Below are 18,445 nucleotides of genomic sequence, written 5' to 3'. Positions count from 1 at the left end.
GGAAAAGAGAACAGCAAATCTTCCCTTAAGATTTGTGTGCAGTTCTGATGACCTTTTACAGGAATGATGTGGCAACTTTGGAAGGGGTGCAGAAGTTTACCGGGATGTTACCTTAGTTAACACACATAAAAGTTGCTGGTGAACGCAGCAGGCCAGGCAGCATCTCTAGGAAGAGGTACAGTCGACGTTTTGGGCCGAGACCCTTTGTTAGGACTAACTGAAAGAAGAGCTAGTAAGAGATTTGAAAGTGGGAGCGGGAGGGGGAGATCCAAAATGATAGGAGAAGACAGGAGGGGGAGGGATGGAGCCAAGAGCTGGACAGGTGATTGGCAAAAGGGATATGAGAGGATCATGGGACGGGAGGCCTAGGGAAAAAGAAAGGGGGAGGGGGGAAGCCCAGAGGGTGGGCAAGGAGTATAGTGAGAGGGACAGAGGGAGAAAAAGGGGAGAGAGAGAGAAAGAATGTGTGTATATAAATAAATAATGGATGGGGTACGAGGGGGAGGTGGGGCATTAACGGAAGTTAGAGAAGTCAATGTTCATGCCGTCAGGTTGGAGGCTACCCAATGTTCATGCCATCAGATCTCGGCCCGAAACGTCGATTGTACCTCTTCCTAGAGATGCTGCCTGGACTGCTGCGTTCACCAGCAACTTTGATGTGTGTTGCTTGAAATTCCAGCACCTGCAGATTTCCTCGTGTTTGTGTTATCTCAGTTAGAGGGCATGAACTAAAACGAGGGGTTGGATAAATGTGTTTCTCTGGAGCATCAAAGGCTGAGGGGAGACCTGATAGAAGTGTCCAAAATTATGAAAGGCATGGATAAGTTAGGCAGTCGGAATCTTTTTCCAAAGATAAGAATGCTAGATTCAAAAACATGCATTTAAGATGAAGGGGAGTGGGGAGGGGAGTTTAAGGGAGATGTGCTAGTAAGGTTTTCTGGTGCGTACCTGTAATGTGATGCCAGCAATAGTGGTGGAAGCAGAGACCACAGTGCCATTTACAAGTCTTTAGAAAGGTACATGAATATGCAAGCAATGGAGGAATGTGATACATATACAGACGGAAGAGCTGTATTTATTTTACTGACATGGTAGGCATGAAGGCTTCTTCCTGTGCTGTACTGTTCGATGTTCCAAGTCATTTCATAGTAGAGTTTATAAAGAAAATTTAAGAGAAACTGATCAAATTGGCTAACATCAATGGCTCTCCTTATTCTGTGTGTGATGGAGCATTGCCATGTTTTTTTTGGGAAGTCCTGCAGAATAAAATTCTGAAAAAGAACAGATGCCACATAGGAAAGAATTTCTACCAAGAACAAGGGACATAGTAATAAGATAATATACTTGATGGGAGGGTAATGAATTGCTATGATCTGGAATCCAGTGTTTGAAATTCCATAGTAGTTTTAACTTGGAAGAGAGATCTGGATGAACACTTAAATGATGTAAGTATATTGCGAATGAGTAATGAACATAAACAGCTCTTTGAAAGATCCAGCAGGAAAATGAAAGATCAGTGGGCTCATTCTGTGCACTCAGCTTCTATTTTGCACAGTAAGTCGGGTGGATTTTTCTGTGGGGGAAGTGCTGGTGAATATGACTCAAGCAGCACTAAATCAAAGATTTAAACATGCGTCTTTCTTTGATTTACAGATTTTCTTAGATTCACAGATTCTGTGAATCTAAAGACAGTAGTGTCCCATTTTTCACATGTTTTGTAAGCCTTTGGGTTGTCTGTAAGCATCAATTATTTATCAAATCCTTAATAAAAATTCGAAAAAAGGCAGTGCCATTCATTTTCATTTTGTTATATTTTTGTCTTTATTTTAAGAAGTGAATGAATGATCAGAGATGAGGGTACACAGGTGCTAGACCCTCCAAAGAGCTGTATAGGCTTTAGTGATGCTACCATCCAGTTTTGTAGGTGGCACGAGGAAGTAGTCTGGAATTTGAAACTTTCTGAGACTCTTTAAAGTTATTGAATCACAGAATTGTTACAGAAGTGAATAAGTTAATTGAGTCCACTAGGTCTACTCCTGCTTCATACAGAGGAACCAATCAGCTGCTTTGCCATCCTTATTCTTTTTGTGTTCATTGAGATAATGAGCTAGATGGTCTAAAGGGGACCAGTGGATGTGGAGTATTTGGATTCATGGAAGGTTTCCAGTTGGGTACTACGTTTGTACATAAAAGATTAGCTGCGAGATCTCAACAGTTCACAGTCTCTAATAATGATTTAAATGTGTTTTAGCCAAACTTGGCTTATGATTCAAATATTGATGGACACTAAATATCAGCAAAGGGTAAGAGATTGGTTAATAATTGGGCAAAAAATGGCAGGTGGACTGTGTTTTCTACACAAAAAGGGTGAGCAGAAACGCAGCATGTTTTCGCTGGCGGGAGACCATCAACACTATGGTATAGGACAATCTGTTTTTTCTATATATATGCAGGAAAAGTAATTCAATAGGAAGCCAAATGCACCTTGGCCTGATTGCAAAAGGGATGAAGTTTAACATATCATGTTATACTTCATCACGGTATGTTATACTATATCTGTAGAAGATGTCTGTGGAACGTATGTAAAGTACTGTGTTTCAATGTTCTTTGAGAGACATGCTTGCATTGGCAGTAGTTAAGAAAATGTTTCCTGGGATAAAGAGATTATTAAGAGGAAAGGTCATATAGTTCAGTGCTATACTGATTGAAATTTAGACGTGTGGAAAGCATCCAGTTCGGTACATAAAAGATTGCTACACGAGGTTGGATCATTTTCAAATTGGCATCTGTAGCTGTGGACCAAAACTTTTAATGACTTGATGACGGAATTGATGACTTTATGGCCAGTTTTGCAGACAAAACAAAGATAGGTGGACGGGCATGTAATGTTCAGGAAGCAGGGAATCTACAGAAGGACTTAAATTAGGAAAATGGGCAAAGAATTGGTAGATACAATATAGTGCAGCAAAGTGTATGGTCATGCAGTTTGGTAGAAGGAATAAAGGCATATACTATTTTCTAAATGAGGAGCACATTCAGAAATTAGAGGTGCAAAGGGACTTGAGAGCCCTCACTCAGGAATCCTGAAAGGATAACTTGCAGGTTGAGTCAGTGGTAAGGAAGGCAAATGCATGTTAGCATTTATTTTGAGAGGACGAGAATATTAAAACAAGGATGTAATGCTGAGGTTTTACAAGGCATTGTCCAGCTGCACTTAGAGTATTGTGAGCAGTTTCAGGCCCCTTATCCAAGAAAGGATGTTCTAGCATTGCAGAGGGTCCAGAGGAGGTTCATGAGAATGATCCCAGGAATGAAAAGGCTGATATGTGAGGAGTGGTTGATGTTTCTGGGCCTGTACTCACTGGAGTTTAGAAGATTGGTAGGGATCGCATTGAACTCGATCGAATATTGAAAGGCCTAGATAGAGTGTACATGAAGCGGATGTTCCTTATAATGGGGAAATCCATGATTAGAGGGCACAGAATAGAAGGGCATCCCTTTAGAACAGAAATGAAGAGGAATTTCTTTAGCCAGAGGGTAGTAAATCTGTGAAATTCATTGCCAGAGACAGTTGTGGAGGCCAAGTCATGGGTATATTTAAAGCAGAGGTTGATCGGCTCTTGATTAGTAACGGCATCAAAGATTACAGGGAGAAGGCAGGAGAATGGGGTTCAGAGGGATAATAAATCAGCCATGATAGAATGGCAGAGCAGGTTTGATGGGTTGAATGGCCTATTTCGGCTCCTGTCTTATGGTCTCGTGGTCTAAATTTAGAAAATTGGAAAGCAATATTAATGAAACTGTAAAGATACTGAAGGGTTTGACAAGATATATGCTGAGAGGTCATTCCTCTTTTAGAGGGAATTTAAAATTAGGAGAATTCTGAATTTTTCAGTTTAAGTTGGATATGAAGTTCAGTGTCCTCTTTCAGAGCATCACAGTTTTCTACCCCAGACAGCTTTGGAGGCTAGTCATTCAAGATCGGATTGTTGATCTGGTGGAAGCAAGGGTTCTGGAAATCAAGTAGAACAGTTGAGTTCAGGCTAAGATCATCCCCATGTTGTTTGGTGTTAGCACAGGCTCAGGAACTGTGTGCCTTAGATTTCGTATGCATTTCAATTGTATTAAACATACGTTGATTTAGTTCATGTAATTCTATCCATTTTTCATAATGTGTGTTTTTCGGGGGAAAGATTGGGGAAAAAGAATAAGAATGAAGATATGTTTTTCAAAACTCGCCTCAAATATGCAGCCCCTCTGCTCTTGGCACTACTGTTAATTAAGTTGGATATTATTTGATTGCCTATAGACTGCTTTCATCTGAGCAAATGATTGCTTCTGCAACTTGGATTCAAAATGCAGCCAATCAGCTCCTTAGTTAATGCTTTGCTATTCTTGAACAGGCCACTAAGGGGAGAACAAAAATGCCTAAAATATGTTGTCTCACTAATCCGGGGATCCTCTGGTTTGCGATTTACATCTTCCTCAAGGTTGTATTTCTGAAATTGTGTCCTGGGAAGGCAACGCCTTACTGCCTTGATAAACAGTGGCCCCAGTTTGCATTCAAATCATACATCCTTTACTCAGATTATTGCTTATAACAAAGTGAAAGATGACGAGTTCATTTGTAATTCATCTTGTTCTGCAGACGCACAAAGTCTGCATCCCCATGAAGTCAATGAACGGCTGTAGTTCAGTGAGGATATTCAGTGGAGTCTATCACTCGTACAGCGATCAGATTTTGTCACAACTGGCTCCATTTTCTGTCGGTTTCAGTGGCGGCCATTTTATCGATATGCTGTAAGGCTGGAGTACAAACTCCTTTGTGACCACCTGGGGGCGATAGATATTCAATTACTTAAGAACACAAACAACACACAAAATACCATTGAAACTCAGCAATTCAGGCAGCATCTATGGAGGGAAATAAACTTTTTTAGCTGAATGTGCGTTCTGCAGAATCTTGTGTTTATTACTTAAAAATATTATTTGTTTCTCAGTTAACCAAAAGCAACACTGTTAGCCATAAGTACTTGAGTTACTCAGTCATTTTTCAAATTTCTATAGACTGAATTGATCCCTGTAGGAGAGAGGTAGGCAAATGTAACAATACTGTATATATATATAAAAAAAGGAAGAAATGGAGACTACAGACCTGTTTGCATACTATCTGTAGTAAAGAAAATGCTTGTCTGTGGTGTGGGATGCTTAGAAAATTAAACAATATCAACATGGATTTCTGAAATGAAATCATGGTTGACAATGCTAGTGTAGTATTTAGAGGATGTAACTGGTAATGTAGATAAGGGAGAGCCAGTGAGGTATTTGGATTTTCAGGCAGCCTTAAATAAAATCCCAAAAATTACAGCACATGGTGGTCAAGGTAATATATAGGCATGGATTAAAATGAGGTTGACAGAAAAGAAAACAAGTAGGAATAAGGGTCTTTCTCAGGTTGGCATGTGGTGACTTGGGTGGTACCTCAGGGGAAAGTGATTGGGCCACAGATATTCACAATATTTATCAATGATCTGTATCAATGAATTTACCCAGAGTATTTCAAAGCTTGCTGATGGCACAAAACCGATAGTATTGTGAAAAGAAACCAGAGGCTTCAAGATAATTTAGACAAGCTGAGTAAGTACATGGCTGAAGCGGAATTTCATGAATAAATGTACATTTATGTCCAAAAAAGCAGAATATTAAAGTTGGCCCTCCCTATCCGTGGGTTCCGCATGCGCAGATTCAACCAACCATGGATCGGGAAAACCTGGAAGTTCTCTTTCCAGCACTCATTGTTTGAGCATTACTCGCCTCGTGTTTCGTTCGTTCGCTACTTTGTTTCTGTGGGGGAAAAAAGCTCCTAAAGAGCAATTACGTAGTCAAAGCTGTTCCTCAAAGGCTAAGAGGGAGAGTAAAGTGCTATCTCTCGCCGAGAAAGTAGAAATCTTAGACCTTTTGAAAAGTGGCGTGTCGTTTGCTGAAGTGGGCCGTAAGGTCGGTAAGAACGAATCGAGCATTCGCACAATAAAGCAAAAAGAAGCCAGGACTCTTCTACCGAGCAAACAGTCCCCGGGCCCTTAAGAAAAAAAACAAAGATTGCCTGCCCGTGTTCTGGCAACACAACGAGAAGGCTTGGGTAATGGCAACCTTGTTTTTGGGATGGTTCCACCAGTGCTCCGTTCCTGAAGTGAAGAAATACCTTGAAGAGAAGGGGCTGCCACTCAAGCTCCTCCTTGTGACTGACAATGCTCCGGCCATCCCCAAGCTCTCTGCTTCGCCGACGGTAACGTGGAAGTGATGTCCCTCCCTCCTAGCACTACATCACTGCTGCAGCCACTTGATCAAGGCATCATCAAGTGCATTAAGGCGACTGACACCCGCCTTTCCTTCGGGAGGACTCCTGCTGCCCTGACTGCAGCATCTTGGATTTATGGAAGACATTCACAATCGCAGAGGCTATAGATGCCGTAAAGCCCGAGACAGTCAATGTATGTTGGAACTCATTATGGAATGTGAGAGTCTGTGATTTCAGGGGCTTCCCCACTATTGATGCAGAAGTCAGGAATATGTTGAATGTTGCAAGGGACGTTGATGGGGAAGGCTTCTCTGACATGATCGAGGACGACGTCGAGGAATGCATAGAAGAGCATAGAGAAACCCTTACCAACAAGGAACTCGAGGATCTGCTGAAATCCTCTACAGAATAAGATGATGCAGAAGATTTAGAGGAGGTAGAGCCATCAATTTGGACACTTGAAATATTTGCAGCAGTTTTTCAACAGGCGCAAGTGTTAAAGGATATGATCCTCGAGTACGATCCTTCAATGGAACATGTCACCCGAGGGATAACAACATGCCTATAACCACTGCAAGCAACACACATCAAATTTGCTGGTGAACGCAGCAGGCCAGGCAGCATCTGTAGGAAGAGGTACAGTCGATGTTTCGGGCCGAGACCCTTCGTCAGGACTAACTGAAGGAAGAGCTAGTAAGTGATTTGAAAGTGGGAAGCTCTTGTGTTTATTGTGTTTTTATGCATTTTATGCTGCAGGATCTGGTGTAACCATTATTTCATTTTCCCATACACTTATAGTGTACTGAAAAATGACAAACAATCTTGAATCTTGAAATAGTGTGTTGAATTTCAAAGCAAGTGTTTCTCACGACCGAAGCAAGAATGTTTTATACAATTATACTGTTCTTGAATTCTTTCTAGGATTGAAGATGGTTACTTTTCTAGGTTTTGCAGTGGCTTGTGAGGCCACGTGACAACTGACCTTTCCACAGATAGGGTAGGTGGTGACTGATGTGGTCTGTGGTGGTTGGTTGTTTTGTGCTTGTGCTTTCAATTTGTCACTTGTAGAGAGCATGCCTGTGTTCCCGATGAATGGACTCAACATTCTGAAGAGCATGTTCAGGTCGTAAGCCAGAGATTCCGAAGAATCTGGGGAAGATGATTTTGAGCAGTTTTATGAATCTATTCCTCTGCCTGGTAATCTTGTCCCCTGCAGAGCATGGAATCTTAGTGCTCATTTTCAGAAATTTTGTGTTGAGCATGCAGGTGACCTGGCTGGCCAAGGATCAGTGGATGTTTGCATCTGGGATTATAGTTGGAGATTTCAACCAGGCTTGTTTGAAGAAAACCTTGCCCAATTACAGCATATGACCTGTAGCACCACAGGTCCCAACACACTATAGGAAGATAAGGAATGCCTTCCGTTCCATGTCGAGACCACATTTTGGTAAATCTGCTCACTTGTCCTGTCCTCTTCCTACCAGCATATAGGCAGAGGTTAAAAGAGCAAAGCTCCAGAGATTATCATGGAAAAGGATAGAATCAAAGAAGACAGGAAAGTTTTTAATTGGGGAAAGGCAAGTTATGAGGCTATAAGGCTAGAACTTGCGGGTGTGAATTAGGATGATGTTTTTGCAGGGAAATGTACTATGGACATGTGGTCGATGTTTAGAGATCTCTTGCGGGATGTAAGGGATAAGTTTGTCCCGGTGAGGAAGATAAAGAATGGTAGGGTGAAGGAACCATGGGTGACAAGTGAGGTGGAAAATCTAGTCAGGTGGAAGAAGGCAGCATACATGAGGTTTAGGAAGCAAGGATCAGATGGGTCTATTGAGGAATATAGGGAAGCAAGAAAGGAGCTTAAGAAGGAGCTGAGAAGAGCAAGAAGGGGGCATGAGAAGGCCTTGGCGAGTAGGGTAAAGGAAAACCCCAAGGCATTCTTCAATTATGTGAAGAAGAAAAAAAGGATGACAGGAGTGAAGGTAGGACCGATTAGAGATAAAGGTGGGAAGATGTGCCTGGAGGCTGTGGAAGTGAGCGAGGTCCTCAATGAATACTTCTCTTCGGTATTCACCAATGAGAGGGAACTTGATGATGGTGAGGACAATATGAGTGAGGTTGATGTTCTGGAGCATGTTGATATTAAGGGAGAGGAGGTGTTGGAGTTGTTAAAATACATTAGGACAAATAAGTCCCCGGGGCCTGACGGAATATTCCCCAGGCTGCTCCACGAGGTGAGAGAAGAGATTGCTGAGCTTCTGGCTAGGATCTTTATGTCCTCGTTGTCCACGGGAATGGTACCGGAGGATTGGAGGGAGGTGAATGTTGTTCTCTTGTTCAAAAAAGGTAGTAGGGATAGTCCGGGTAATTATAGACCAGTGAGCCTTACGTCTGTGGTGGGAAAGCTGTTGGAAAAGATTCTTAGAGATAGGATCTATAGGCATTTAGAGAATCATGGTCTGATCAGGGACAGTCAGCATGGCTTTGTGAAGGGCAGATTGTGTCTAACAAGCCTGATAGAGTTCTTTGAGGAGGTGACCAGGCATATAGATGAGGGTAGTGCAGAGGATGTGATCTACATGGATTTTAGTAAGGCATTTGACAAGGTTCCACACGGTAGGCTTATTCAGAAAGTTAGAAGGCATGGGATCCAGGGAAGTTTGGCCAGATGGATTCAGAATTGGCTTGCCTGCAGAAGGCAGAGGGTGGTGGTGGAGGGAGTACATTCAGATTGGAGGATTGTGACTAGTGGTGTCCCACAAGGATCTGTCTGGGACCTCTACTTCTCGTGATTTTTATTAATGACCTGGATGTAGGGGTAGGAGGGTGGGTTGACAACACAAAGGTTGGTGGTGTTGTAGATAGTGTAGAGGATTGTCAAAGATTGCAGAGAGACATTGATAGGATGCAGAAGTGGGCTGAGAAGTGGCAGTTGGAGTTCAACCCAGAGAAGTGTGAGGTGGTACACTTTGGAAGGACAAACTCCAAGGCAGAGTACAAAGTAAATGGCAGGATACTTGGTAGTGTGGAGGAGCAGAGGGATCTCGGGGTACATGTCTACAGATCCCTGAAAGCTGCCTCACAGGTGGATAGGGTAGTTGAGAAAGCTTATGGGGTGTTAGCTTTCATAAGTCGAGGGATAGAGTTTAAGAGTCGCGATGTAATGATGCAGCTCTATAAAAGTCTGGTTAGGCCACACTTGGAGTACTGTGTCCAGTTCTGGTCACCTCACTATAGGAAGGATGTGGAAGCATTGGAAAGGGTACAGAGGAGATTTACCAGGATGCTGCCTGGTTTAGAAAGTATGTATTATGATCAGAGATTAAGGGAGCTAGGGCTTTTCTCTTTGGAGAGAAGGAGGATGAGAGGAGACATGATAGAGGTGTACAAGATAATAAGAGGAATAGATAGAGTGGATAGCCAGCGCCTCTTCCCCAGGGCACCACTGCTCAATACAAGAGGACATGGCTTTAAGGTAAGGGGTGGGAAGTTCAAGGGGGATATTAGAGGAAGGTTTTTTACTCAGAGAGTGGTTGGTGTGTGGAATGCACTGCTCGAGTCAGTGGTGGAGGCAGATACACTAGCGAAGTTTAAGAGACTACCAGACAGGTATATGGAGGAATCTGAGGTGGGGGCTTATATGGGAGGCAGGGTTTGAGGGTCGGCACAACATTGTAGGCCGAAGGGCCTGTACTGTGCTGTACTATTCTATGTTCTGTGTTCTATTAGGACAACAAAGAGGTGGTTGAGGGAGGCAGAGGAACAGCTGTAGGATTGGTTTGTGTCAGTGGATTGGGTTGCGTTCAAGGACTCATCTGTGGATCTGAACGATTACACCATAGTTGTTACGGACTTTATGAAAACAGCTGGAAATGAGTGTTTCCCCCACCCCAACCAGTTGCCTTGGATTAGCCATGATGTCCTAATCTGCTGAGGGCTAGGTGAGAGGCATTCAAAGTCATGACCAAGAAAGTTGTAAGAGGTCCACATAAGATTTCAGGACAGGTAAAGTGGCATTTCTGGACTAAATTTGAATCAACAAAGGGTGTTCGACAGTTGTGGCAGGGCTTGAATGCTATCACCTCTTGTAAAGTAAAATCAAGTGACATAAGCGACGATTGGGCTTTGCTTTCAGGTAAGCACAATGCCTTCTATGCTTGCTTTGACTATCAAAACATGGAGGAGCCAACACTAACTCCAGTAGGCCCAGATGATCCTGTGATTTTAGTCTCTGAGGCTGATGTGTGAGCAGCCTTCAGGAGGGTGAACCCGCGGAAAGCATCCGGCCCAGATGGGGTACCTGGCTAAATACTAAAGACCTGTGCTGATAGACAGGCTGGAATGTTCACTGAGATCTTCAGCTTCTTGCTTTGGCATTCTGAGGTATCAACCTGCTTTAAGCAGAATTCATTTATATTGGTGCTTAAGAAGAATGCAGTAACCTGCCTCAGTGACTATCGTCCAGTAGCACTTGCATTCACAGTGACAGAAGTGTTTGTTTAGAGGTGGGTGATGCAACATATCAGCTCTTCCAGTCAAGATGGCACCTGAATATAAACTCCTTTAGTCAACATCTTCTGCATAGTTCATGAAACCATCTTTTTCACTTATGTCTTTTACGTTTATTTCTTGTCTTGAATGTGATTCTTGAATTGGTGGAACCTGTGTTTTGCTGTTTGGAGATTGTTTGGGTGCTTCAGCGCTCTGCAGTCTCCGAGAGGATTCTGGGAGGCTGAGGCAGTGTGAGTGAACTTCGTGGTAAGAAGACTTCAGGATGGTGCATGAGCCAGTGTTTGACCCCATTTCACTGATCATGGCTTCCATTGTTTGCCGCAAACCGATGTTTACCTCCATTTCGCCGATTAAAGTGATGAGGGAGATTGAAGCTTCGAAGAGGGTGCAGAGGGTGGGCACCGGCTGCTTGCTTTTTGATTGGTACCGGAGAGGGGAGAGCCTGTCACTGCACCTTGAGAGTGTTGTCCAGGTTTTTTCTGCATTTTGGATTTGGACTAAAGACTTTTTTTTCAGTCTTATAGTTTTTATATTCTGTGTTTTCCACCTGATCTTGTGCTTTTTTTTGAGTGGGGAGGGAGTTTTGGGGGTCGATGTGTCTAGTCTGTTTTGTTGGTTTTATTTGTGTGGGAGGAGGGATTTGGGGGTGTCGACTGTGCTGCCTTTCTTTTCTTTCTTGGTTTCATAGCTACCGGGAGAATTGAATTTCAGAGTTGTATACTTTGATAATAAATTAAACTTTGAACCCTTTGAACCCTTGCCTGAGGAGTGACTTGGATCTGTTCCCCTCAAAACTAATCAATAAACTTTAAGACCTTGGCCTTAGTATCTCCTTTTGCAATTGGATCCTCAATTTCCTCACTTGCAGACCCCAGTCAGTTCAGACTGGCAACAACATCTCCTCCATATTCTCCATCAGCACAGGTGTACCGTAGGACTGTGTGCTTAGTTACCTGCTCTACTCACCTTACTCTTATGACTATGTGGCTAAACACAGCTCCAATGCCATATTCAAGTTTGCTGATGACATCACTGTTGTAGGTCGAGTCTAATGTGGTGAGGAATTGATATAAAGGAGGGAGATTGAATATCTGGCTGCGTGGTGCCACAACAACAACCTCTCACTCAATATCAACCAGACCAAGGAGCTGATTATTGACTTCAGGAGGAAGAAACCAGAGGTCCATGAGCCAGTCCTCATCAGGGGATCAGAGGTGGAGAGGGTCAGTAACTTTAAATTCCTCAGTGTTATCATTTCCTAGGACCTGTCTTAGGCCCAGCATGTGAGTGCAATTATGAAGAAAGCATGGTAGCACCTCTACTTCCTTAGGAGTTTGTGAAGATTCAGAATAACATCTAAAACTTTGACAAACTTCTCTAGGTCTGTGGCAGAGAGTTAATTGACTGGCTGCATTGGAGCTTGGTTTGGAAACACCCATGCCCTTGTCATGAACCTTTATTTTTGGAGGGCGGTGTGATTCAGTAGGGTAGGTTGGTGAAGGGCACATTGTTCTGTGAATATTGAATGGAAATCCCATCCTCTTGTACGCTTCAGTGAAAGGGTCAGTGATGGTTTGGAAATTGTGATCATGCATGCTCAGAAGCCAAGGATCACTTGCAATAACAGTTCAGCTACTGAGGTTTGAATGACCTTGGTTCTAGAGTACGGTTCCTTCAGCTCAGAGGTTCCCAGCCTTTTTTGTGCTGAGGACCAATACCTTTAAGTGAGGACTCTGTGGACCCCGGGTTGGGAACCCCTTGCTTTAGACTGAACAGCTTTCTGTTCTGATGATTAGCTCCAATTGGCAGAGACAATATCTCAGATCCTTGCTGTGACTACACCGGAAATACTGTGTAGAATTTGGGCTCCTTAGTTAAGAAAGGTTATACTTACTATTGCAAAAGTGCAACAAAGGTTCACCATCATGAATCCTGTGATATTGTGACTATGCAAAGAGAAGGGATTGACTTAGCCTGTATTCATCAGAGTACAGGAGAAAGAGAGAATATATTATTGAAACATTCTCACAGGTTTTGACAAACAGATGCATGGAGCATCTGAGTGGCTGAGGAGGATTTCAAACTAAGGGTCACAATTTCAGGACCCTGTGAAACATTTAGGACTAAGATAAGGAGAAATTCTTCTGTTAGCGGGTGCTGAATCTCTGGTATTTTCTACCCATAGGTTGCTGTGCAGGGTGAGTCACAAAGTGTATTTAAAAAGAAGACAGATTTCTGGGCACATAATGTATCAAGGATTCTGTGAAAATGGGAAGAATATGATATTGAGATAGAAAATCAGTCATGGTTATAATGAAATACAGTTGCAAGAAAAAGTTTGAGAACCCTTTGCAATTACCTGGTTTTCTGCATTAGTTACTCATAAAATGCGGTCTGATCTTCATCTACGTCACGATAATGGACAAACACAATCTGCCTAAACTAATAACACAAACAATTGTATTTTTCATGTCTTTATTGAATATATTGCTTAATCATTCACAGTCCACACTGGAAAAAGTATGTGAACCCTTGTATTTAATAACTGGTGGAACTTCCATTAACAGCAAATGTTTCCTGTAGCTGCTGATCAGATTTGCACAATGGTGAGGAGGAATTTTAGACCGTTGCTCTGTACAAAACAGTTTCTGTTCATCCATATTTATGGGATGCCTTGCATGAAGAACCCTCTTCAGGTCATGCCACAGCATCTCAATTGGGTTAAGGTCTGGACTTTGTCTTGGCCATTCTAAAACACAAATTTTCTTCTTTATAAACTATTCTGTTGTTGATTTACTCTTGTGTTGTGGATCATTGTCTTGTTTCATCACCCAACTTCTATTGAGCTTCAGGTGACGAACCACTACCCTGATACTCTCCTGTAAAATGTCTTGATGTAATTTTGAATTCATTGTTCCCTTAACGACTGCAAGCTGCCCAAGCCCTTAGGCAGCAAACCATGGTGCTCCTTCCACCATGCTTCACAGTTGGGATGAGGTTTTGGTGTGCAGTGCCCTTTTTCCTCCAAATTTAGTGGTGTGCATTTCTGCCAAAATGTTCAACTTTTGTCTCATCTGTCCACAGAACATTGCCCCAGAAGCATCGTGGAACATCCAAGTGGTCTTGTACAAACTTGAGACGTGCAGCAATGTTTTTTTTGGAGATCAGTGGTTTCCTCCATGGTGTCCTTCCTTGAGCACCATTCTTGTTCAGTGTTTTTCTGAGAGTGGACACCTGAACAGACTTTAGCAACTTATGGAGATTTCTGCAGGTCTTTTGCTGTTACCCTTGGGTTTTCTTTCACCTGATGATGTACTCTTGCTGTGATGTTCGCAGGATGCCCACTCCTAGGGAGAGTAGCAACAGTACTGAATTTCCTCCGCTTGTAGACAATTTCTCTTACTGTGGACTGATGAACACTCGGGTCTGTAGAAATGCTTTTATAGCCTTTTCCATGACAATTCTTCTTCTAAAGTCCTCTGAAAGTTGCTTTGATGGAGGCATGGTGCACATAAACAAATCTTTCTTGAGAAGAGCAGGCTCTGTCACTGACCTGACATCATATGTCTTTTATCGGGCAGGGCACCTCTACAATCCACACCTCCAATCTCATCTCATTGATTTGAATACTTGACTCCAAATAGCTTTTGTGGAAGGTATTACCCCAGAGATTCACATACACTTTTGAACCTAGACTGTGATTGTTTAGATGGTGTACTCAATGTTGATGCAAAATACAATTGTGTGTTATTAGTTTAGGCAGATTATGTTTGTCTATTATTGTGACTTAGATGAAGATCAGACCTCATTTTATGAGTAATTAATGCAAAAAGCCAAGTAATCCCAAAGGGTTCACAAACTAGGTGAAAGGTTGAATAGCCTACTTGTGCTAATTTTCTAACATACTGTGTGCAGGCCCATTTGCCTTCCTTTCCTTGACACTCTTCCACATTCAGTCCTATATGTTCTTATGAGGGATAGCATTGGCTACTTGTGATATAATGGCACCCTAAAATTTGCCAGCTTCATCACAATCATTTCTGCATATTTTCAGAAATATTGCCTGTCAAAAAGGGCATGCCTTTAAGAGTGCAACATCATTTAAAAACAACACTGAGTAGAATTCTTCATCTGTTCGGAAAAAAACAGCGGTGATGAAGTAACTTAAGGAAACACAGAAGACTATAGATGCTGGAATTTGGAGCAATACACAAAATACTGGAGGGTGTGAAATGTTTACGGTCCATTTCTATAAGTGAGTTCCTCCAGCATGTGATGTGTTGATAAAGTAATTCATGAAGCATGTTTTCAATTCTTTAGAAGCTGTTATATTAGTGTTGCCATTTAACTAGTATGGTTGTGTGTATATTGCTGGGCTTGCAATAGGCCCTCATTATTAATAAGGTGTGAAACGGGGTGTTCATGTTGAGTCCCTTTTTTTTGCAGTATGAGTTGACCATTGGCTTTCAAAATCTGGTTCAGGTGGATCAGAAAGAGTGTGAAATAGACAACACTCAATGATCTGCATTGACTTTTCAACATTTATCATTTGGACAGACAATCTGGTAGACTCTGCTTTCTATTGTGTTGGTCCAGAGTAGAATTATACCTTCACAGAATTAAATGATATATGGTAAAGCTTGGAAATTTGAATATACAGTATACATGTAGATGTTGGTGATTTTCTTAGTGTCATTTTGTGCTAGTTTAACACAGAACTTAAATTTCTTTTGCCAAATTAGGAGTTAAAGGTATTTGATGCAAATGTGAAGTATTTGTGAAATGATGTGCAAAGTGTCATTTTCAGGCTTGGGTATCAGAAACAAAAGGATAATGAAATTGATTGTGCTTTGTGTGTGTCATAACATGTACGGAATGGAAATGATCACTATAGTTACTCTTCAAAGTATATTTATTATCAAAATACATACGTGTCACCCCGAGGTTCATTTTCTTGAAGGCATTCACAATAGATACAAAGAAGCACAATAGAATCAATGAAAAGCAACCACAAAGTCAGATAAAAAAACAATGTGCAAAAGTAGGCAAACTGTGCAAATAACAAAAAAACCCCATAATATTGAGAATGAGATTGTAGAGTTCTTGAAAGTGAGTTGTTTACGTGTATAGGATGGAGATGAGGAGGGAGAAAGTGAGCAGTTTCAAGTTCAGTTCTGAGTTACTCATACATTTCTTTGAGTACATAATTTGATCACAACTAAAGAGCACGTGATATTTAACTTAAACGCAAAGGCTTTTTTTTCCAAATGCCATCCTGAAGACAACAGAAAATTTAAAATTTACATATAGAGAAGTAGATGAATTTTTAATCACCTTTATTCAGAAAAATAAGGTATGAAAAAAAGGTGAGAGTGGATATCGGACTGCTGGAAAATGATGCTAGAAAGATAGTAGTGGAGGACAACGAAATGGCATATGAACTGAATAAGTATTTTGCATCGGTCTTCACTGTGGAAGACACTAGCAGTATGATGGAAACTCCCAAGTGTCAGGGGTCATGAAGTGTGTGAAGTTACCATTACCAGACAGGAGGTCCTTGGGAAACTGAAAGGTCTGAAGGTAGATAAGTCACCAGGACCAGATGTTGTACACCCCAGAGTTCTGTAGGAAGTGGCTGAAGAGATCATGGAGGCATTAGTAATGATCTTTCAAGAATCACTAGATTCCAGAATGGTTCTGGAAGATTGGAAGATTACAACTGTCACTGCACTCTTGAAGAAAGGAGAGAGGTAGAAGAAAGGAAACTATAGGCCAGTTAGTTTGACCTCAGTGGTTGGGAAGATGTTGGGAGTCGATTATTAAGGATGAGGTCTCAGGGTACTAAAATAGGCTGTAGTCAGCATGGCTTCCTCAATGGAAAATCTTGCCTGACAAATCTGTTGGAATTCTTTGAAGAAATAACAAGCAGGATAGACAAAGGAGTTTCTGTTGACGTTGTGTAATTGGATTTTTCGAAGGCCTTTGATAAGGTGCCAAACACAAGGCTGCTTAACAAGCTATGCGCTCATGGTATTACAGAAAAGATTCTAGCATGGGATGAAGTAGTGGCTGATTGGCAGGAGGCAAAGAGTGAGAATAAAAGGAGCCCTTTCTGACTGGCTGCTGGTGACTAGTGCTGTTCCATGGGGTTTGTGTTGGGACCGATTCTTTTTAAGTTAGATGTCAATGATTTGGATGATGGAATTGATGGCTTTGTTGCAAAGTTTTCAGATGATATGAGCATAGGTGGTGGGACAGGATGTGTTGAGGAAGTAAAGAGGCTACAAAAGAGCTTATACAGGTTAGGTGAATGGCAAAGAAATGACATGGAATACAGTGTTGGGATGTGCATAGTCATGCACTTTGGAAGAAGAAATGAAAGGATTGACTCTTTTCCAAATGGAGAGAAAATACAAAAAACTGAGGTGTCTATATAATTAATTTCAATTTTTGTTTTTTCTTGAATTACAGATTGGAATTATTGGTGGCTCAGGACTGTGTGACCTGGATATTTTGGAGGAAAAATGTGAGAAAAATGTGGATACACCATTTGGAAAGGTTTGTTACTTGCACTTACTTGTGTTTTGTGGACTAAATCATTGATCTACCTGTGAATATTAATGTGTCTCTAAGATGCAGTACTTTCCATTCCACCTTGTTCCCTTCTCCCCCTTCCCAAAATTATATAATCCCCAACTCTGTAACGATCGTTTTATTAATAGTTTACTACTTTTAAATGAGAGAGGTGGTCTTATTTGAGGTTCCTCCTTTTCTCTCTTTCTCCTTCACTCTTAACTTTACTGTTGGTTCTAGTTAGACAGAGCCTGTGAACAGCACACCTTGCACAATAAAGCCAGCCAAACCTGAAGGGCTTATTCCTTCTCTGGGATTATTCTGACTGTAGCTGCTCCTAAGGCATCCACCTTTTTTCAATGTGGATTCCTCTTTAAGTTTTCTTTCTAAGTAACCATGCTTCCTGATTTCCTGTTGCTGTTCGCTATTGATATCCTCTAGTCTCACTGATAGTCTGCACCACTATCCACCCTCAATTCACTTGTTCCTCAGCTCCAACTGTCTATCCAGTCTTCCATCCCAAATCTACTCCACTGCCCCACTGAGCCATGGCTCACCCCAGCACTCACTGTGCACTGTATGGAACCAGATAATTGCATCAAGTAGAGACAGAGGTGGCAGTAATTGCTTCATGATTAACACTTAGTCATCTGCAGATGTGCTGGTTCTGTCTCAGTCCTGTTCCCCTGACCTGGCAGACTTGGTAGTTAAGTGTTGTCGGTTCTACCTGCCAAGGATGTTCTCTACCATCTCTACCTGCCAAGGATGTTCTCTGCCATCAGCCTGGTAGCAGTGTATTTTCCATCTCTGGCAGACACCAAGCTGGCATTGGATGAGCTGAGTACTGTGATCAGCAGTCATGAGATAGTGCACCCTGATACCTTGCTGATCGACGTGGGGGACTTCAGCCACGCTAGCTTGAAGACTACTGCTACGTCGACTCAGGCTTAGGGGGCCGGCGTCGGGCACAATGACAGACTCTCCACTTCTCCCGCTCCCTCATCAGTTCATCTACATTAGCTGCGCCACTGCCTTCCAGGAGCGTGTTGACCATAGTCTTGG

General features: G+C 42.0%; 1 protein-coding gene across 4 annotated transcripts in view; it reads left to right on the top strand.

Moving 5' to 3' along the window:
- The window catches only part of mtap (methylthioadenosine phosphorylase), a 214,456-nt gene that overhangs the window by 29,942 nt on the left and 166,069 nt on the right, over positions 1-18,445 (top strand). For all 4 annotated transcript variants that reach the window (XR_011889555.1, XR_011889556.1, XM_072281781.1 and 1 more), the window contains exon 2: positions 17,282-17,368. Coding sequence is in view for 2 of the 4 variants with exons in the window: in XM_072281781.1 (XP_072137882.1) it covers positions 17,282-17,368 (87 nt within the window). In the remaining 2 variants the exon portion in view is untranslated. The remainder of the gene's footprint in view (positions 1-17,281; positions 17,369-18,445) is intronic.

Source organism: Mobula birostris, chromosome 17 (assembly GCF_030028105.1).
Source record: "Mobula birostris isolate sMobBir1 chromosome 17, sMobBir1.hap1, whole genome shotgun sequence".
NCBI lineage: Eukaryota > Metazoa > Chordata > Chondrichthyes > Myliobatiformes > Myliobatidae > Mobula > Mobula birostris.
The sequence above is the reverse complement of the archived record's forward strand: the minus strand, read 5'-3'. Positions and strand labels throughout refer to the sequence as shown.